General features: G+C 46.0%; 2 protein-coding genes across 4 annotated transcripts in view; one reads left to right on the top strand and one right to left on the bottom strand.

Annotated features, from left to right (window-relative positions):
- SLC22A18 (solute carrier family 22 member 18) overlaps window positions 1-13,679 on the top strand; it is a 99,221-nt gene extending 85,542 nt beyond the window's left edge. The window contains exons 11-13 of one of the 2 annotated variants that reach the window (XM_026660164.1): window positions 2,539-2,640; window positions 7,725-7,845; window positions 13,419-13,679. In XM_026660164.1, the coding sequence (XP_026515949.1) occupies window positions 2,539-2,640; window positions 7,725-7,845; window positions 13,419-13,606 (411 nt within the window). In that variant the 3' untranslated portion in view covers window positions 13,607-13,679. The remainder of the gene's footprint in view (window positions 1-2,538; window positions 2,641-7,724; window positions 7,846-13,418) is intronic. The other variant, XM_026660165.1, reaches the window with a different exon arrangement.
- A 2,160-nt stretch (window positions 13,680-15,839) lies between these two features.
- On the bottom strand, window positions 15,840-18,225 carry PHLDA2 (pleckstrin homology like domain family A member 2). Of its 2 annotated transcripts, none has more exons than XM_024212036.1 (2): window positions 17,681-18,225; window positions 15,840-16,260 (listed from the first exon to the last, which is right to left on the bottom strand). In XM_024212036.1, exon 1 carries the CDS (start codon window positions 18,120-18,122, stop codon window positions 17,724-17,726), a length of 399 nt encoding a protein of 132 aa, XP_024067804.1. In that variant the 5' UTR covers window positions 18,123-18,225; the 3' UTR covers window positions 15,840-16,260; window positions 17,681-17,723. The 2 variants fall into 2 exon arrangements, with proteins under 2 accessions (XP_024067804.1, XP_024067805.1); XM_024212037.1 differs by having other exon boundaries at window positions 17,693-18,225.
- Window positions 18,226-21,554: the final 3,329 nt, after the last annotated feature.

Here is a 21,554-nt window from a genome sequence, read left to right as displayed (position 1 = left end):
AACAGCCGGATAGATTAACATTTCTTGTCTGACAGAAAACCTATTTTTACACCTTTGCTGGTGACCAGTCCCTAGACAATGACTTTAAAAATTTAATTTTCTGTTTCTATACATAAATCCTTACACAACATCCGTACATACATTTTGCAATAATATTGATGACCAGTGTGACACGCTTTTATTTGAGACCTCACATGACACTCTTTAGTTGACCTAGTAGCATCCAAAATGTGCCAGGTCATTAATTACATGATCACATACTATTTGTCCACAGGATCCCTGCCTCATTCAGTGAAGGCCAGTTATTCAATATTTTTTTTTCTCTCCTTCACATTCAGTGGGTGACCCCAGTCTTCATTTACTGCACATCAACAAACCCAGCACTGAATACACAATAATTAATCTCCTCATGGTCATACCTGTGGTGCTCTTGCCATAGCCTCTGAGTGCTTCACAAACATCAATGAATTTATCTTCTCAACACCCTTGTGAGAATAGATGCTGTTATTATCACCACTTTACAGGTGGGGAACTGAAGTATAGAGAAATTAAAGCCAAGATGTCCACTAGTTTTCATGCACCATGGCTCTGAGCCAGAAAGGTATTTAGGCGCCTAATGTCCATAAATACTTTTGTGGGGCTTGGCCCAAGAGCCTGAATTTTCAGAGTATTTAGCATTTTTATAGGATTTTATATGTTCAGAGCTCAGCTTTGATTGTAGCTGTGAGTGCTTAGCAATTTTGCAAATCCAGCCCCAGGTGTCTCATGTTGGGCACCCAGAAATCGAGGAACATACAGTTAGTGGCTACTTGTGAAAAGTTTGGTTTAAGTGACTTGCCCAGCATCACAGAGATAGAAGCAGAGAGAACCAAATTCTCCAAGGAGGCATTCAGCTGTCTTCACCATGGGATTATCCTTTCCCTTCCTGCTAGCCCCAGCCTTCTTCACTTCTGAACAAATGAATCAGGGGTCCAACAGTCTCTTTCACTACCCAATCCTGCTTAATCCCCAGCAAAGGGCCCTCGTGTGCATTCAGTGAAACAGGTGCCCTATGGAAAAAATAGCATGTGATCATGTAATTAAAGCTTGTATCATAATGAATACACACGATGGGGGCTGAATTAAGGTTACATGGGCAACCTTAGTTCTAGTATTTCCTCACTTTAGAGTGCTTGACTTGGCAACCTCAACATTCTTTTAAAGTAGTTATTGAATGTTGCAGTCTTTACCTTCCAATAGTGCTTTGTAGTCTCAGCCAAGGTCAAGGCCTCATAGTTTTAGGCATTTTACTATGGGTATGTCTACACTTAAAAGGCTACAACAGCAAAGCTGCACCACTGCATTATAGCTTACCATCATTATAGACAAGACAAAGGCTGGGAGTAACTGTTGCTAGTGTCCCTTCAGTTTTTTGTTAAAAATTCATTACTTTTTCCAGTATTCCACAGATGTTTCTATCATGCCTGTCCCTAAATTAAAATGTTTATTACACTGTCTTGAGGAGTGTACTGAGCACTCAGAATCACTGTATCAGGAAGATGATCTATTTGGTATTTCTAATTTATATTTATAGTATTTACTCACTCTCAGGGAAGGGGGAAGCAAAACAAAATCATAGTTACTAGAGCTGGATGGAAAAAGGTAAGTATATTTTATGAAAAGAGTCAAAAGACATAGTTTTTCATTGTGTTTGAAATTTTTCATGAGGGTTTTAATTTTTTATGAAAAAAATTGTTTAAATTTTTTCCCTCCCACTCAGGGTGGAGAATAACCTACTCTCTCACTTTTTTCCAGTTTTAAAACCCATAGCAACACTTTTTTATACTTATAAAAAACACAGGAAGAGAAGGAAAGGCAAGTGTGTTCCTCCTTCCCTCCCCCCCATCAAAATGAAAATTTCAGGAAAGAAATTGAAACATTTATCAAAATGAAAAATTTCAACCAAAATGAATTATATTTCATAAAAATGTTCATGTCAGTATAAAAGGCATTTTACATCCAAAAATATTTCATTTGAAAGTTTTGACCAGTTCTAGGAAGAACACAGTTTAATGGGAAAATCCACACCCCAGAGGATATCATATATCTTTCTGGCAGATTTGTGTAGCTTTATCATTGGAATACAAAACATTTAAATCCATTTAAACCCTACATAGATGTCTTAAGTGACACATAGGTTTTGTGCTGGTCCTCTGCACAGGATAAATTTCATCTAGAATGCATTTCATAACACAGCACTTTGAATCCCAAGTGCCTTTCAGGTCCAAGTGCTTTACATACACTAATGAATTGTGTCTTGCAACCACCCACTGAGATAGTGACGTACACTTATTCCCATTTTACAGATGGGAAAACTGAGGCATAGGCGGTCAGTAGCTCACCTGAGGTCACTCAACACATCAGTGATGGCTGGGAATACAGAAGTCCTGACTCCCAGACCCTTGCTTGAAACACTAGCAACAGCTCCACCTCTCTAGCTTGCCCTGTAAGATATTTCATATAGTACTTAACATATATGTGTGTTTGCTCTTTTTCTAGGTTGTTCAGGGTCTGGTAATTGGAAGACTAACTAGTCGTTTTACAGAGAGGACCCTGATCATGTTGAGTGTCTTAGTCTTCAGTGGAGTGGGCCTTGCTATGGTAAGACAATGGGTGGGATTTTTAAAAGAACCTTAGGCCTGGCCTACATTTAAAAGTTATGCAGGTATAAATATATTGGTGAGGGGTGTTTTTTTTTTTTAAACCAATATAGCTATACAGGTAACAGCTATCGTGTAGATGCAGTTATATTAGTATGTTTAGTATGACTTATCAGCATAGTTATCCCCCTTCCCATACATGCATGGCTATTCTGACATGAAGCACCTTTTTACCAATATAACCATGCCCACAATAGAGAGGTTGTACTGCTTTAATGAAGTAAAGCAATATGGCTTTGCAGCATAGACAAGCCCTTAGTGACTTAGGTCAAAAGGTTCAATGACTTTCAGTGAAACTTGTGTTCCTAAAGGGCTTGTCTACACACAAGTTATACTCTCAACCTGTACTGGTGCCGTTAAATCAGTACAACCCCCTAGTGGATGCAGTTAGAGTGGTATAAAGGTGCTTCCTATATGGGAAAGGGAACAAGCTGTATTAGTATAAGAAAACTTCATACTGCTGGAAGGCCTCATCTACCCAACAGAGTTTATTGGCATCACACGCACTCACGCACCCACCCATCCCTGCTGTTTCATACAACTATGCCAGCAAAATCCCCAGTGTAAAAACAACTGTGCTGACAGAAGAGTGCTTCCGTCAGCTTAGCTAATGCCATTCAGGGACATTACTGTGCTGGCAGAATTACTGTTGGCTTATGCTGTGTCTACACTAGAAGACTATGCCAGTATAGGTATACCAACCAAGGCACTGTAATGTAGATAAGCCCTAACTGTGACCACAATAGAGGTTGTACTGGTATAACTCTTTTGGTAAACAAAAACAACAATAATGAAACCCCACAACACACTCCGCACACACCTAACCTAAAGAGTCATACCAGTACAAAACCATGTTTAGAACAGGCCTGAGTAACTTGATGCTTTTGAAAATCTTACCCTCAGTTTTTGCTTGGTTATGTTTCCTGAACTTCTCTGAAAGTAAGTGAAAGTTACAGGAAAAAACCCCACACTTTGACAAGTTTGCAGGTGATATTAGGGGTTGGTCGTTTTGAACAATCAAGTTTAGTGCCTTTTTGGAATGAAGCAGAGAACAATTTTTGTGTACCTCAGTCTTGAACTGCCAAGAACTGCCAAGACTCCAGGGTGCATGAAGTCTTGGACGAGGATGACAGAGAAAAATGACAATAGATTCAGTTGTTGGCCTTTAGAAATTCACTGAATAGTTTGGCCTTGAACCCTCTAACTAGCATTTGATTATTGTGTATGTTGCAATGAAATGGCTGTGTTACCGTGGCAAAAATGACAGGTCTTATTCACATACTTGTTGCACTGTAACCTTGTTTGTGGGCACACGGAGGTTAAGTGACTTTTCCAAGAGGACATATCAAATCCATGCCAGAGTAAGGAATAGTAACCCAGTTTTCCTGACTTCCAGACCCATACTCGAGCTACTAGGCAACACTGTGTCCCCTATACAAGTTAGAACACAGAGCTAGGAGCCAGGAAGGTCTGGAGTTTTAATCTGAGGCTAGGTCTACACTACAGCGGGGTTCCGACCTAAGATACGCAACTTCAGCTACGTGAATACTGTAGCTGAAGTTGCGTATTTTAGGTCGGCTTACCTGGCGGTGAGGACAGGGGAAAGCTGACCGCTGCCGCCGACTCCGCTGCCGCCTCTTGCCGAGGTGGATTTCCGGAGTCGACGGCAGAGCGATCAGGGATCGATTTTACCGCGTCCTCATGAGACGCGGTAAGTCGATCCCCGATAGACCGATTGCTACCCGCCGGATCGGCGGGTAGTGAAGACATACCCTGAGAAAGTAAACCATCGTTTCATTGGGTGACCTTGTGCCAAGTCACCTGATTGCTTTGTGCTGACCTGTGCTTCCACACAGAGGCTGCATGAGCACCAAATTGGGTCATACCAAAGGGGTGCAAATCACCTTTTCCCTGCTCAACCCAGATAGAATGGCCTGTCTTAGCAACGCTTCCTAAACCCTACCAGCCAGAGAACTGAGGAATCAAAATCATGAGCACAATATGGGTCCTACATGGGGTTGCATACTGTGCTGCCATAAGTCCAGCATGCCATTCATCATCATCACACACACAGCTGGCCTGAAACAAGCCTAATGGATGAACTTCAATGGCACCGCCTGAGATGCAGAACCTGAGTGGAGCCCAATTACCCTCCTTAGTCTTGCTGTCTCAGGAGTGATGGAGCAGGTTCACTGAAACATTTTAGCATTCCTGTCAATGCTCCAGACTTTAATTACCTCAGAAGGTTTAGAAATGAGTGAAGGCAGTAATGAGAACATCATGAACCAAGCAAGATGGCATCTCTCATTCAGACTCTTTGTTTTGTGAATTTGTTAGATGAGGTGTCATTGAAAAGACTTGAAACCCATCCAAAGCAGTAGGAATAGGATGTATGTTTTTAGTACTAATAATGAGGAAGGATAAAAAAGGAGTAATTTAAAGAGCATAATTTAAGTTTCCTCTGCATAGATCACAGTGTTGTTGCTGGGCAGCACATATAACTGTGGATTAATGAGCCACGGTTGGAAGAAATCCAGCCCAAAGAAGTTCTTACTAACTTTGTGGGGGAACTCTGCTGTGTATTCACTTCAGAGCTGGCAGTTAGGACATGCCCAGGGGGCTTGGGGACATCCTGATGGCATGGGCCTGAGAGACAAGGGTCAGGAATGACTTCCTAGGACAACTATTCATAGGAAAATACAGCTGCAGTCCTTTCCACCCAGGAGAGCTTATTAAAAAGTCCTCTGTTGGAGGGGCTGCCAAGAAAACATCTGTGTGTGGGGTGACTTTTCATAATGGAGGTCCCAACAGGGATGAGCCTTGCTGAGGCAGCTTGTTGCAGTGTCAGGGGGGCCCTGGCTGCCCTCAGCACTCAGATTACAGATCTGGGGTCATAAAATGTTTAACTTTAATTCCCCCTCCCTCCCTTTCAAGCATGAGCATTAAAGATAGATCAACTTAATTTTTTCCTCCTACTATGTACTTGCTATTGTTGGCCTGCCAATGGATGCCACTTCTGCAAAACAGAGCCTTTTCCTCAAGAGTGGAAGCAAGTAGAGAGAGCAGCTGTTTGAAAAAGAAACCTAAACATCTCCCTGGAAGGGTTTTGGCATCTAGCACAGGAGGTGCTCGGTGGGACTTTTCATGGCCTCAGAGGATAATTTTGCAGCTTGAAAGGAGTCTAGATGATGGGTGCCTATTACCTGGGGGTTGAAGATGGGGCAGGGGTGGGTCAGCTGGGAGATGTGGGGAGTTTGAACAGCCGGGATGGGCAATCAGTGTTCAGAGGAGATGATGCTTCTCATTTGCAGATGTGGGAAGGCTTACGAGTTAACGGGGTCTGGGAGGGGCTGCAGAAAGGTTTGGCAGTCACATGAGGGATGTTTTCCTCTAGGGGGTGCATGTTTTTGACTTGCCCTGCCCCTTCTCTCCTGTTTCCCATCCATCTGCCTTTGAGCCCCCTCCTGGGACCCCAGGCACAACCCTCCCTATCTGAAAAATAAATTCCAGGTTTGGCAGTCATGTTCATACTGAGGCCTTCCAACCCTGATTCCTATAGGGCCTCAGCGGGGGGAAGCACTCTCCCCAGCACTCCCTCTGCTTTTAACGGTCATTCCCCACTTTTGTTGTTTGTTATTGAAGGGCCCGTCCAGCATTTATCGTCTAATTCAGGGAGACATGGTTCTGCTGCCTCCACACTGCCCAGGTGGCAGACAATTTCCAGAGGTCAGGGGAGTGTTAAAGCTGTGTTCTCTCCTGAGATCCCTGCATGAGCTCTAGAAGCATTTGCTCTAGCAAAGGAGCTCTTATCATCCATCCACTGGTCTGAATATTTTGTGCACCCAGGCTATATCCTGTAGTCCTGACCCAAAACTTAGGCAAAGGTCCCATGGAAATCAAGGCACCTATCTACCTTTGCCTCCAGACAGGGGTTTAATATATACATACTTTTTAATCCAGTCAGGAAAATGTTTTAAACCTCAGCATGAGCAGGTCATGAGTTAGGTATGTTTCTGGGCTTGTTTTCTCTCTGTAACCAAGAGACGCTGACTAGATTTTATGAAAGGAAAATCCATGCAGGATGATCCAATGAGTAAAACTTCCAGCTTAACAAAGGATATAAATGATCTCCAGATGACAGTAAAAGAAACACACCTCAAAAGTAAACATAGGATAAGAGACTTCCAGTACAGAGCAAGGGAGGAGGGGCATTAATTTCCTTTCCGTGCTCCAAAGAAATCCATTTATTTGACCAGTCGGGATTGTGAATGAATTCAGAGCTGGTTTAGCCCCACTGCATAAGAAGTTTATTCTTGTACTTTTGTTTAAGTAATAAACTGCTGAAATGACGTCTCTGCTCAGAACATGTGCAATAAGAAAATTGTTACATTCACTAATTATGCTCATTAACGTGCCCTTATGACTGGGAGACCCATTCCAGATTACTGAATTCAGTGAATTCATTAGCAAGTATACTGACAAACAGGATTAGCGATCCCAAGGGTACAGTATTACATAATGTACTGTGTTCATTTATTTTGACAAGCAAAGTTTAGTTTTAATTATTTATGATGATGCATTATAATGGGTGCTGTAGCGTGTTTTGTATAAGTAATGAAGACTTAAAGAGACTGTACTACAGGCCCCTGCTATTAAATTTTTCCTGAGAGGTGGAGCAGACAGCCTGGGGGAAGGAGGGGGGGATTGTGGGAATTGTCACGCTTTGTGAATTAGCAAAGCAAAACTAGATGATGTTCTACCTTAATGTACAGGTTATAGTTTCTTACATATACTGAATGTTTATAATAATGCATTAAACACAAATTTAACAGAAGTGATTTGAATGGGCTGGATCTTCTATTGGTGCTGCATCAGAGCTTCATCACTGTACACCAACCCGGAGTCTAGTGCACTATGTATTTATGAAAATCCAGGTAGGATTGTATCTCATCAGTGACATTATCCTTTGTGCTGCCCAGGAGCTGGTTTTCTAATAGACGTGGTATATTTTGTTCTGTCACTTAGGCGCTGATGACCAACGTGTTCCATTATTGCATCATTGCTCTCCCCATGGTATTTGCACTCTGCACTATGGGCATCATTACGGACAGCATTCTCACCAAGTCCGTCCCTCCTTCTGACACTGGTAAGACTTGTGAAAAGACTAGATTTTTTTTTTTTAATTAGACGATCTTCCAGCTCAGACTCTGTGCCTTGTGACTTTTAAAGCCTGAGGTTTCAAGCTGTGAGCTGGCATGTGCATAAACGCTGCTGTGCTGATGCTGTGCTGCCAACCACGACTTAGAGCGTTGTGGGAAGAATGCCGAGTTCCCAGCACATCCCATCAGGCATAATTTGACTAAGAACAAAGCGTAACCTGTATTAGTCCTGCATCTCTGCCAACCAATGAACGCTGGTCAGAAGAAGCAGGCCTAGACTTACAAGGAGGCCTGCAGTGAGCTAGTGACCAGCATCAATTGACAGCATAACAAGAGGCAGAATCCTGCAGCCTTTACTTAGACTAAAATCCACCTTGCTGCAGAGGAGCTGTGCAAAACTTTACTTATGCTTAAGGCTTAGATGAATCACAAGGCCTTGTCAGCCCTCTGCACTTAGGACAGTGCTCCCAAAGCTTTTTACCTCATTTCCCCCCTTACCCATGTCTGCGCCCTCCTCCCCTGGAGCAGGATCATGGCTCTGGGAGGGGGGGACGTGGACAGGAATAAGGGGGCTGAGGCTGGGGTCACAGCTGGGGGCGAGACCAGGAGCAGAGCCCCCTGAACATTCCTCTGCGCCGCCCCTAGGTGGGCACGCCTCACAGTTTGGGGACCTCTGATTTAGGATCATAAGATTGAGATTAATAGATTTGGCCCTTGAAGGGGCTAGGATAAAAGGAAGAGCTACAATATAGGACAGCTAATGAGCTGAGTCATATTTTAAGGTTGTCACACTTCATAGCGCCCTTGCCACACTGCTGCAGTGTGGTTGTGCAGTTTTCATATTACAGTAAGGCACATTTCTGAGAAACGTGCCATTCCCTGAGAAATCCTGTTCAAACAATTGCATGTAATTTATGTCGGAAACCAGGATGAGCAGGTACAGAATGAACAGAGGACTAGCTTGTACAGTATTGACCAAACACTCCATTTATGACTGTATGTTCCTCGTAGTCATTCAGGCTCTTGCTGCCTGCACTTCCACTTGCAAATACCCAGCCATATGGCTGGATCCAACAAGGAAAGGTCCACATAGCTTTCCTGTTACTCAGGTGCTTCTTTTCATGCAAAACCAGGCTATGGGACACCATGATAAACAATAAATGCTCAGTATTGAAACATGGTCGCATATTCTTGCAAATGAGGGGCCCTGTTCAGGCAGAGAGTCACCATAGACATGAACTTAAAAGGAGTCATGATTTCTGTGAATTATAATAAAGGAAGTGTCTGGCCACCACCATTGGAGAGGAAGGGTCAAAGTCCTGAAAAAGTCTTCATCATCTGAATGTCCATGCCTTCCTTCAATGAAAGAGTTCTCCCGGGATGCAGTGCCATACCTATTGTACCAACATCAGCATGACACTCTGAACCTTCCTTTCCAATATCGTAGTGGGCAACTGAGAGGCTGCTAAACCCAGCAGACTCCTGGGTTTTGCCAAGCAACCTTATTGTCCTATCTACCATGGACAAAACAAAGACTTCTGCCTGACAGCTTCACTGTTCTATGTGAAGAGACAGCGAAACTACTGATGGTTACCCACAGAGCCAGCCACCATAATCCATACATAGCAGCTACAGCTTTGGGTTGCAGCTGGTTATAATAATTGTGCTTAAATTATTTTGTGATGTTTCCATGTGCTGTTAAAAGAGTTGTTGCATTTTGCCATAGAAGAGGCTGTGGTTCAATGGTGGGCATGTATATTTATTTCCTTCAGATGTGACCAGAAAATGTAAGCACACATCTGTGCTGCCACAGCAATGTTCTGGTGAGCCTTGCTTGGCCCCCACCATCTATGTCCAAATTATTCTTGCTAGAAGTAGAGCGTCCTTTTGTGTGGAATGGGGCATATTAAGATGAGTTAGTACCTATCTGCAGGTGATGCTTCTGCTCTCTTAAGCCCTACCCCCATGGCTCCACTCCACAAATATCTGTGGAGTTGTTCTCTTTTGGGAGATCCATAACTGGACCAGTCAGATTCTATCCTGCATTCCCCATTCCGGCTGCAGCTTTATGGGCAAGTGTCTATACAGAGCCCAGTTGAAATTTAACTCAAAGTTTGTACAGTCTGTCAAAGGTTGTAAAGCACTTTGGGATTTTTCTGGATGACAATGTCCCATTGTTAGCCTGATTAATTTAAGGCTGAAATCTACCCCGCATACATTGTGAGCACTTAGAGCCATTGAATCTTGGTTAGAATTTAATTTGTTTGCTAAAACGTATTTAGTTCACACTGAGCTAAGGACAGAACTTTCCAGGACTCGATTCTGTGCGAATGAAAATCAGGAGTTTCAAGTCTTCAAAAAATGTTTGAGGGAGGGCAGTGGAGGAGGGGCAGAAATGGCATTTAAACATAGAGCAAATCTGGAAATCATCCAGACTGCTCTCAAAAGGCTTTTGTGAGGAAAAATGGAGCATGCTCCTCTTTCAAAGCCCAGAGGCTAACTTCGGTCACAAGTGAGCATGAGTTTAGTGGCCTCTTCGTAGTCCTTGTTTGTTTGCGTACATTATTAAGTCGCCCCCCACCCCCAATTCAGCAAAATTGGCAGTCTCTGCTGAAGGACAGTGGAGAGGGTGGTACTGCAACTTAGGACAAAGGTGCACTTGCAAAGGTTGTATGGAGCCCAGAACTAGCACATTGGGGAGTGTTGCAAGAAAAGATTGTGTGCATTTGGAGAGCTGTGCATGGGCCCAGGACTACAATGGCAGGGGATTGTAGCAGGTCAGCATTGAGGTGCGTTGGCAGAGTTGTGTTTGGGCTCAAAACTAGATTGGCAGGAGGTGCTGCTGCAGGTCAGGATTGCAGTTCTTTAGCAAAAGCATGAGGAGGTCAGGGTAAAACTTGTACGGCCTGATACTAAAGACAAGTGCTGAGAGTCATTCACTTTCTCAAGTAGGATTTTGTTTTTAAAACTTTACATCAAGGCAGAGGCAACAGTGAAATCAAGAGTGCCTGACCTAGGAGAGCAATTTCAGTGTGTAAGCTGCTTCTTTGGAGTACCTGTGTAATGTAGTATGGGTGTGTTCCAGAGAAACAATGCTACTAAAATGTCTGCCACCCATTTCTGGTCATGGGTGGCACCATACAGTAGCCGTTCCACCCACATTCCAGATAAAACTATTGTCCCAACTGTACAAATATACAATTTATGCTACAAATTAGTCATTTCTAGTTGCATTTGTTAATAAAGCTCTGCCTTTTAATAGCTCTTAAGCTTGATGTGATATTGTGACATTAAAGCTTTTCACATCAAAAGCACAGGAAGTGGCATTAGCCTTGAAGATTTTTAGTCAATTTAAAGAACACTCACGTTCACGAGATTGTTCTATTCGCCAGTTCAGCTTGAGGAACTCCCTTTGGAATTGTGTCTGTCTTGAGTCTCTCTGAAGGAATCTTCTGAAGATCTTTTCATTAAGGGCCCTATCCAGTATTGTCTGGGTCAGTTGTAGTCTTTCCATTGATCTTAATAAGCACTGGGTCAGGCCTTTATGATAAAGAGGGGATTCGCCCCAGATTAGAGTGCCCCTCTTATGAAAGAGCTGGAAGACTGGATAGAAGTTAGTGGAAGCCGGTTGTCCAGTGAGGATTTTCTTTTCCATTGTCACAAAACATTATAGCGTCCCTGCCCATCCCAAATAGGCTTGTCTACACTGGCAATTAACAATGCTGCAACTTTCTCACTCAGGGGTATGAAAAAACACCCTCCTGAGCACAGCAAGTTGCAGAGCTGTAGAGCGCCAGTGTAAACAATGCCCCAGCACTGGGAGCTGCACCACGACCACACAAGGCACGTTAAAGTGCTGCCACGGCAGCGCTTTAGCATTGCCAGTGTAGACTAGCCCTATAGTCCCACGCTGCAAAATTCAAACTGCCTAAAGATCAGAGGTGGTTCATACTGGGGGGTCTAATTTGGATCTAGATGGTTCTTTAGGAAACAGAAATTATCTTTCAGCAAAATAAACCTTTCAGAGGTGCAGACCTGGAGCCTGGGCCTGTTTAGAGGATGGATATCTGATTAAACATACACACACAACCCACCCACACACTACAAAGTGCCAGCTCAACTGTTGGGAGCCAGTTTGGCTGCTGTATATAGTAATTAGTTTAGTTCAAATGCCTGGAGGTGGGGGGAAATTGTAGAACCTGCCCAGAATGCTTGGTGGCTGTGTGATTGCTCCCACTGGGGAGAGGTCAATTTTGGGGATCCACCCAGCTCATTGATGGGGAGCAGTACTCAGAAGATGTGGCAGAAAGATTTTTCCAAGACACACACACATATTACTCCCCCTCCTACTGGCTCCCTTCTCAAACTAGCATTCTGAATAGAAGTACAGCAGGCTTGGATCTGCATTAGACTGAGGACTGGTCAGATTTCCTCTAATTCACAGTCCCCTAAAGATTTTTGGACTCAGTTCTGTTCCAGTTACATGGTCCTCCATCACTTTATAACTAGTAGAATCAAGTAGTGCATTTGTGCTCCCATTTAACTAGGCAGGCCTCCATGCATGGTGCCATACCTGACAGCAGGATCTTTATGTAAAGTCAAAATGCCTACATCCAGAGTTCTCTCACCTGTGCAAGCAGTGAAACAATCATATCAATATTTAAAATGGGACCAAAACAAACAAACAAAAATAAAAAACACCCCACTTTGTGACCAAAGTCTAAGCTTATCTCCCTTCTCCTTCCCTGCTGTCCTGTTCTAAGACTTTTCATTTTGGTGATATACTGGTTTTCCTATATGAATAGCAGAATAATGTGCCTGCACCATATCACACGTGCTATAATAGTCCATGTCCATTCATCTGCATGCACACATGCAAGTGGCCCTACGTTGCCAAGTAGTAAGTGCTTTCTCATGGTCTGTGGCTCCTGCTCTCTTTAAACTCCCAGCATGGCACAAGAATCTGGTGGAGCTCGATAATTGTATCCAGCATGTGTTCATTCATATTGAAGCAATCTTTATTTGTGAGGAGGTTTTTCTAGGGCATCATCTGTTCTGTTGAAAAAGACTAGTTAGAGCCCAGCCTTTCAGAGCCAAGTTGCTGTACTGACATCCTGAGCATGAGGACAAACTGTAATAGGTTGTTTTAGTAAGGTGGAAATGCACTGGTAGCTGCCTCATCTAATTATTGTATTAGAAAAGTCTGATCTTCCAAGGTTTGCAAGAGACAGAGTACTAAATTACCACGCCCTCAATGAAATAAATTTTCCCAGTTGCAAGCCGAACTAAGAGGACTACTTCCAGAATCAGAGCCTAGCTCCCAATATTGGGCACTGAATTCTTTCTTGAACAGTGCAGAATCTGATTGCCCTTTACTACGGTATTCCTGTTGTGTGAACACTGTAGTGGAGAGTTGAGATGGCTCACAGTGGAAGTTGCACACTTCTGGACACACAGAGTCCATGTAAGCTATGTCTGTTCAACAAATTATCATTAAACCTTTGTAATTAGAATTAATTGGTCACTTATGTATGCACTTTTTCTCTCCCCTCTTCTGTAGGTGCCATGCTTGGGATATGTGCATCTGTTCCTCCCCTGACACGGACAGTGGGCCCAACACTCGGTGGAATTTTGTACAAGATGTTTGGAGTCTCAGCCTTTGGTTATTTGCAACTGGTTGTCAATATAGCTCTGTTTTTGTATATTTTTAAGAATAAAGTACCCCAGAATGAGGAGAAAGTTCAGTAATCCAGGCTACATGTAAATCTACTTTATCCACAAAAACTAAAATGTGCAATGTTTATATATAGATTATATATCAGGACTTTTACCTCTATCACCCCAGATTGAAAATAAAAGTAGCTTTAAGCCAACACTTTGCATTTCAGCAGCATATACAGTAACTTTTGCTATTGGAGCGGTTTACAAAGCCTTAGTATATGATGATATTCCACACCATTGATAGTTTGCAGACATCTTCTGGGCTCAACACTATTACAAGAGATAGGACCCCATCCTCAGCTGATGTAAATCAGCATAGTTCCATTGAAGTCAATGAACCCAATCAGGATGCAGCCCTCTCTCTTTAGTAGTAAAGGGGAGGCACTGACTAGCTCAGGTTGTTTTAACAGTGCCTAGCACAATGAAGCTCAGATCCCCATTTAGGCCTCTGAGCAATACAACATCGAGTGCTAATAGTTACAGAAGTTCCAGCAACTGCATTTCAGCCACCCCCACTTACAGGGGTGGGTCTATCATCTCTTACACTGTAGAATGGAAGTAAAGGCATGTCATCCAGATTTTTCAGACATGGTGTCCTAAAGTTAGCTACCTGAATCCATATTTAAGTCATGCTTTAACCCCACCTGGAAAAAAAAGAAAATTCACACCTCTTTAGGAGAGTGTTCCAGGCTGCAGTACAGGTAATTGAAAAACCTCTAGGTTCAGGAAACCATGGAAACTAAGTACTGTATCCTTCTGCTTTAAAGCACAAACCCCTCAATGCAGAGCATTTCTTCCCACCAGCCATACATAGGGAATCAGAACCAAGACTTTCTTCAAGATGGTCCAAGCAACAGATAGCTGAAACCTATTTCATTCTGTGGGAAAAAAGCAGCTAGTCCATAACTTACAAAGCCTCATTAGTAATTTATAGCCATGGCATTTCCCAGTTCTTGGATGAGCAAGTACTTCCCTTTTGAGCCACACCCTTGACTAGCTCCTTATTAGAACTATGCTTTAATCAGCCCCTAATTAACCCTCCTACATGCTGTTCTCAGTATAATCTTTGTAGTTTCCACCAATACTCTCTGGTCTCCCTCAAGCAAGACTCTGTGGAAACTTTACCCTATTAAGGATTTCAGTTTCAGACCATTCGTAAGAAACACTACACAGGAAGAGTCTTGCAACTCAGTTTCAGTGCCAAATGCATTTTTCCTTGTACTTCCCCTTTCTAGCTGTAGAGAAAGGATAGCTGTATGTTGCAGAATTACTCTCAAGGAAATGTAGATTAATTAGCAATAAGTCTCATAAAACCTGATTTTCATAAGCACAGTACCAAGAAGTTCAGCTATTTTACCAACCCCTTGGCTCTGCAAAGTGTCCTAAGAAGAAGCTGATAAGATGTACAGCACTTCCTGCCTCTGGTTAGGCTGGAAACCCCTTGAGAACAGCCCCTCGCTGGATCTAGAAACTGCAAAGATGCATGGAGATGTGAAACAACAGGGAACTTGTTACATAAACCTTACCAAACCCCTGAGATTCTATATGTTGGTCTTTATTTTATTCTGAACCAGTTCAGCTATCCCTCTTCTTCTGGACTAAGCAAGCAGGGGGTATTAGAGGAAGCATTCTGGAAGGCACTTTTATTCTGTAACTGGTGACTGCAGGGGTTCTTGCACCTTCCTCAGGCTACGTCCTCACTACAGGGGGGGGTTGATTTAAGATATGCAAATTCAGCTACGCGAATAGCGTATCTGAATTCGACGTATCGCAGCCGACTTACCCCGCTGTAAGGACGGTGGCAAAAATCGACCTCCGCGGCTTCCCGTCGACGGCGCTTACTCCCACCTCTGCTGGTGGAATAAGAGCGTCGATTCGGGGATCGACTGTTGCGTCCCGACAGGACGCGATAATTCGATCCCTGAGAGGTCAATTTCTACCCGCCGATTCAGGCAGGTAGTGTAGACCTAGCCTCAGACTCAACTAATCCTGACTATTGAATTCTGGATTAGAAGGGCCAGTGGTCTGATGCATCTAAATTAGGAATTGCTATACTGTAACTGAGTTTTCTGCTTGGAGACTAATTGAAGCAGGCCCTTTCCTACAGACATATCAGCTTTCTGTTATCAAAGCACATTAGTATTTTTATTAACAAAAAAGTGTTTGGATAGATTAGTGTAGCCCTATTTACAGATGGTGTCTATGAACTATTATTCTGCAACCGGCACCAAAAAACATACTGCACTACAGTGTATAGTAATAAAATGTGAACATTTCAAGTAATTTATTTGGAATGGACACATTAATGCAAAAGCAACATTAAGACATCTGCTTAAAGACATTCATCAAAATAAATACAAATATAGATACCACAAATAATTTAAATTGGGTTTGTTTTGCACCAATGGGCGCTGAATATTCTTTGCATCTCATAAATAGATAAGAGTAGTTTGCAAAGCTGTGCCACTTAGAAACTTCTTGACGCTTCACCAGAAGTCCTTTTGAAAGAGTCTTTGGTTTTTAAAATGCATCTCAGGCGAAGCTCAGGGCTCTTTGCTCAGCAGCCTCAGACTTGGAGGAAACCCAACTGTTCCCAGCCACCTTCTTTGCTTTCCTTCATTGATACCCTGTCCCATTTCAGTCCAAGACACTCGATCTGGTTTATCATCCAGCAGTGCGTTCTAAAAAGAGCAACAGAAAATAAGTCAGAAGTGGAACAATACAGCAGTATTCTTGTGGGGTAAGAGCCTAAGGGAGTTTGGCACTCATATTTAAAAATCCCAGCCTATATACAGAGTTCCTTAAAGAAGCCCCCATTAAGTGTATGTCCACATTTCCTCAACTAAGTGGCATAATTATTAAATTGCTCTTGCTAGTTAGTAACCATGCACAGGATCACCCAGAGATCCCTGCTAGGTAACACTCACAAAAGGGCAAAAAGCTCAGCCTCCAAAATGGAGCGCCAAGTCTACAACTCTTCAGCGTTCTCTGCTGGCCACAATGGCTTAAGGAGCAGCATTGGTGCCAGTCTAAAGGCTAGTATTACTTTCCAGTCAAAAGCTGCAGCATGTAAAGTCCATGCCCACTGCTTGAATTATGGGGGGAGGGGGTGATTAATGAAAGCCTGAAACAGGCAAACAGCCCACCCCGTGCTTTGAATAAGACAGAAGTGAGGTAGCCCCTCAAAGTAGTAAGAGGGCCTGGACCCTCCAAGCCCCCTCCCCAATTCAAGCATTAAAACCGAAGTCCGGTGCTGCTGAGTGCCTCGAGCACATGATGGGAGAGTCTTCCCAGGGAGAACCAGCCAGTGTCAGACCCGCAGAAGGAGGTCCCCAGCCCAAGTGAGAGAGTAGAGGAAGGCAGCATCCCAACAGCAGTTCTCCCATTCCCATTATTGCTTCCTTTCGCCTCTTAAAAAAATGGAGATATTTGCCACACTAGCTACTAGGAAGTCACTTCTTATTCCAGGCGCTAAAGTGGCTTTAAGACTATCCCTAGTGATTTTCATAAGAAGCCAAAGGCATATTGGTGCTTTCCGGGAATCATTAAAATGCACTGCCCAGCAGGGGCCGCTGTGGCGCCAAGTCCATTCAACCCCTCCAGCACGGACCGGCTCTGCTAATTTAATCAGCGCATCTGCGTGCAGGCGCCAGGGCTACGGTTTTAGCCAATGCAAAAGTCGGGGGGGTTAAGCCTAAAGCCAGGGGGTGCCGGTTGAGCCCGAGTGCTACGGGCAGAGCCGGCCGATCCCAGGGAGATGTGGAGTCCCCGTGAAAAGGCAGCAAGAGCCACGTGCTCTCAGGGGCTCGCAGCCTCTGTTTAAAGCCCGGGAGCGGCGCCGGTCTGGAACTGGCCGGGGGGAGAAATGCCTCCCGCGACACTAAACAGACGCCGAGCGCGTTGCAAGCTCGCCTGCCTGCGATCTCTGGTCTCCCGCCGCTGGCCCTGCAGCCCGTGAAGCTCAATGGAGACGGACTAAGGCGCAGCGCCGCAGCCCACGCGAGTCTTTTGCGAGCCCAGCGGAGCCTTGGGGGCGCGCTCGGCTCCCCTCGGCCCGCGCTGGCCGGGTGAGAGGCGCTCCCCGGACCCCCCGCGGCTCACCTTTCGCCGTACCGCCTCCCGGTCCTGCCGCCCCGCGGGCTGCTCAGGGCGCCCGGGCCAGGCGCCGCTCCGGGCTGCCCGCCGCCTGCTCCAGCTCCTGGCGGCTCTTGAAGTCCTGGATGGCCCGCTTGTTCTGGAAGTCGATGAGCGCCATGGTGATGGAGGCGTTCCAGCAGCTCTGGTCCGGGCAGCGGAAGTCGATCTCCTTGCGGTCCGTGGTGACGATGGTGAAGTAGATGTACTTGCCCGTGCGCTCCACGCAGTCCACCTTGAGGATGGAGTGGAAGCCCAGCTCCTTGCCCCGGGCGCGCTTGTGCCCGTCCGGGAAGAGGCTCAGGCTGTCCTTGGTCAGCACCACCAGCTTCTTCTTCCAGAACTGGAAGAGGCTGTCGCTGCGCTTCTCCAGCTCGCCCTCCCGGATCACCTCGCCCGGCATCTTCATCCTCCGCCCCGGGCTCCCTCTGCGGCGCGGCGGTGAACTCTGCAGCTGCTCCTGCGCCTTCTCCAGCTGCAATGGGCGAAGGACGCTGGATGGGGAACAATTTATTGCGGTGAGTCAGCGCCTCGCTCTTCCGGTGCCCCTCCCTCCCCAGCCCTGCTGTCACCCACCCCCGGCCTCCCCTGCCCGGCCCTGTCCCTCCCCGAGCCGCGCCTGAGTATCCGGTACCTCCTCCCCCACTGGCCCCAGGCTCCGCCTGCACCCCACCCCCTCCAGCTCCAAGCCGGTTCATCTCACACCGTCTCTTGCATCCCCGCCCTCTCCCACTTCAGCCTCTTTCATGCCCCCCTGTTCCCTGCCTGGCCTCCATGAGTCCCCAGCCTGCCTCTCTACAGCTCTCCCTCTGCTCCACTCCCTTCCCTATCCCCCCATTCCTTCTGCTTGTGCCCTTCCCCCAACCTCCCATCTGTTTCAGGTCTCCCCCATTCCCCCCCCCCCCAGAGTTGCCAGCCCTCCAGGATAGTCCTGGAGTCTCTAGGAATTAAAGATTAATCTTTAATTCAAGATTGTAATGTGATGAAACCTCCAGGAATACATCCAACCAAACTTGGCAACCCTCCCCAAGCGTCTTCTCTCTTCCTGTGTCTCTTCCCCCCCTCCCCCATCCCCTCTATCTACCTAGCCCCTCACTTGTCTCCTTTCTCTTCCTCTATTCCCCTTGCCTGCCCCCAAGCAGTGACACTGCTCAGGAATGCAGTTGCTGCCCAGCCCATAGTGTGACTCAGCCCCGCAGCGGCCTTTGGAACTTTCTCAAGGCTTCAAGCCACTTCCAGGCTGGGCTGAGCGCTCAGGCCGGATGCTGGGGGATGGGGAGGCCCCTTAACCCTAAAAGTCACCAGACCGGCTCTCTGTCCTGCTGGAAACCTGTGGGCTGAGGTTCCTGATTTTTGTCCTCTTGACAGCCAGGTATCTGGGACCCTCCCCAGCTCGCATGCCAGGAGAGACAAAAGGAGAACGGCCCTAGGCTACTTCTGCCTTTCCTGGCCATTAAATGTACCAACACCCCCAACCCCCTCATATGTCCAGGGCAGCCCTCCACTCACCTACCTAACCTATTTCATCTCTCTGCATTTCTGAAGTGCCCGTCACCATGCTATGTAAGCTTCCTTTATTAAGCTACATTAAAGAATGCAGGACACTTTTTCACATTGGAAGCTCTTATCTCCTACTACAGCACTTTGATCATCCAAGCCCCGGATCCTGTAATTCATCATACTGGAAAAGTCTGCTGAACTCTGAATGAAACTCTCCCAGTCTACCCACACACAATGAATTGCAGGATGAAGGCTATAGATCAGCTTTTGTGCTGATAGTTTGGGGAGAGGTGTTTGTGTTTTTTTCCCCCCTGTTTCATGTGAAATTCGCTTTTGGCAGGTGTTTCTGAGGGCAAATTCAGTAGTTTTTAGAACAAATTGCATTTTAAACTATAAAAACAAACAATTTCTTTACAATTAGGAAGGTGAGTTAAGATGTAGTACCTAAATGATAGGGTGATGGGTGCATCAGAAATGCAGAGTAGAGGGGGTCCAAAAAAAGGAAATGTTTTGTTTATTTTGACCCCCCCCCCACCAAAAAAAAAATCTAATTGTCCGTTTCCTATTGAAATGTCCATCCTTTGGAAATTTTCCATCCTCTAGCAGGCAGAAGTTGGTAAAATACCTTGACCGTGAACAGTTGTGTAAATGCCAAGTATTAATTATGATCATTACTTATTAAGATATTCTGAGAGACCTGATTAAAAGGGACATTGTCAAGGCTAAAATCTAGGGGTTAGATGGAGGCAGAAGGGAAGGGAGCAGTACTCTCCCACACACCACTTACAAAATATGCTGCACTCCTGTGAATAAGATGCTGCTTACAGTAGAATATGCACAGGTTTGTATAATTTTTGGTGGTGCCCAGATGGGTCCAAGTCCTGTCCCCCCCCCCCCACACACACACACACATACCTGTCTAAGGCTCTGGGAGGGGGTTTCGGTGCAGGAGCGGGGCAGGCTCTGGGAGGGGATTTGGGTGTGGGCTCTGGGCTGGACCAGGGGGTTAGGGTGCAGGAGGGGGTGAGGGGTGTGGGCTCTAGGAGGAAGTTTGGGTGCAGGACAGGGTTCAGGCTCTAGGAGGGAGTTTGGGTGTGGGATCTGGGTGGGGGTTGGGGTGCCGGAGGGGATGCGGGGGGCTGGTTCTGGGAGAGAGTTTGGGTGTGGGCTCTGGGCTGGAGCAGGGGGTTGGGACGTGGGAGAGGGTGAGGGGTGTGATGCTTACTTCGGGCGGCTCCCGAAAGTGACCCACACACCCCTCTGGCAGCAGCTCCTAGGCGGGGGGGTGGAGGGTCTCCGCATGCCGCTGCCCACAGGCACCGCCCCTGCAGCTCCCATTGGCTGCAGTTCCCAGCCAATGGGAGCTGCAGAGTCGGCGCTTGGGGCAGGGAGACACCCGCCCCCCCGGGCCATAGGGTCATTCTGGCCGCTTCCGGGAGTGGCATGGAGCGAGGCTGGGCAGGAAGCTGCGTTAGCCTCAATGCGCTGCTGGCGGTGGCTCCCAGGCCCTTTTAAATCGCCCGGGGGCAGCAGTTGGGGACGGGAGATGCTCCGAGGGAGGCACACGGGGGGGCGGCAGGCAGGGCCGGCGGAGAGACCCAGCTACGAACGTTGGTGGAGCTGGGCCCCTGGGTCCTGAATATTCCTGGAGCACAGGCACCACGGGCCCATATAACTTGCGCCACTCCTGAATATGCAGATGTTCAAAATATGATTGCTGCTGCTTGGTTCCACTGCACTCCTTGAACTGGGCTTTCCCTCAGTGGGATTGGAATGTACTCCACCCTGGAGCTCTGCTAGGCTCTTTGAGCTTGGATCCTTCTCAACTGGGGAAACAAAATAAGTGGTGGTATAGCACCAAAAGGAGAAGTCACTAACAGTAAATTGTGCAGGTCTGTGATCTTCCCTCTTCTTTCTTAGGCCTGGTTTAGGTACAGATTTTATACCAGTAGAACTATGTTGGTTAGGGGTGTGATTGTTGATTTAAAAAAAAAAAAGTTCTATCATTACCACCCCTCGTGTGGACATAGTTATATTGGGATAGAGGTGCCTGGCACAGTACAACTTATTCTCCTGCCTGTGTGGCTCTACGCAGTGGTTCTCAAACTTTTGTACTGGTGATCCCTTTCACATACCAAGCCTCTGAGTGCGACCCCCCCCCCTTATAAATTAAAAACACTTTTTATATTTAACACCATTATAAATGCTGGAGTGCAACCCCTCTCCCCCATGTAATAAACTCGTGACCCCCTGAGGGGTCCCGACCCCCAGTTTGAGAACCCCTGCTCTACAGGTATAGCGATAGCAGTATAAAGCACCTTTATACTGATATAACTATGTC

The sequence above is a fragment of the Terrapene carolina genome, unplaced genomic scaffold (genome assembly GCF_002925995.2).
Source record: "Terrapene carolina triunguis isolate 2854851 unplaced genomic scaffold, T_m_triunguis-2.0 Scaffold715, whole genome shotgun sequence".
Classification (NCBI taxonomy): domain Eukaryota; kingdom Metazoa; phylum Chordata; order Testudines; family Emydidae; genus Terrapene; species Terrapene triunguis.
The sequence above is the reverse complement of the archived record's forward strand: the minus strand, read 5'-3'. Positions and strand labels throughout refer to the sequence as shown.

Bases quoted from the DNA above. Each gene is read 5' to 3' on its own strand.
- PHLDA2 (XM_024212036.1), bottom strand. From the start codon at position 18,122: ATGAAGATGCCGGGCGAGGTGATCCGGGAGGGCGAGCTGGAGAAGCGC.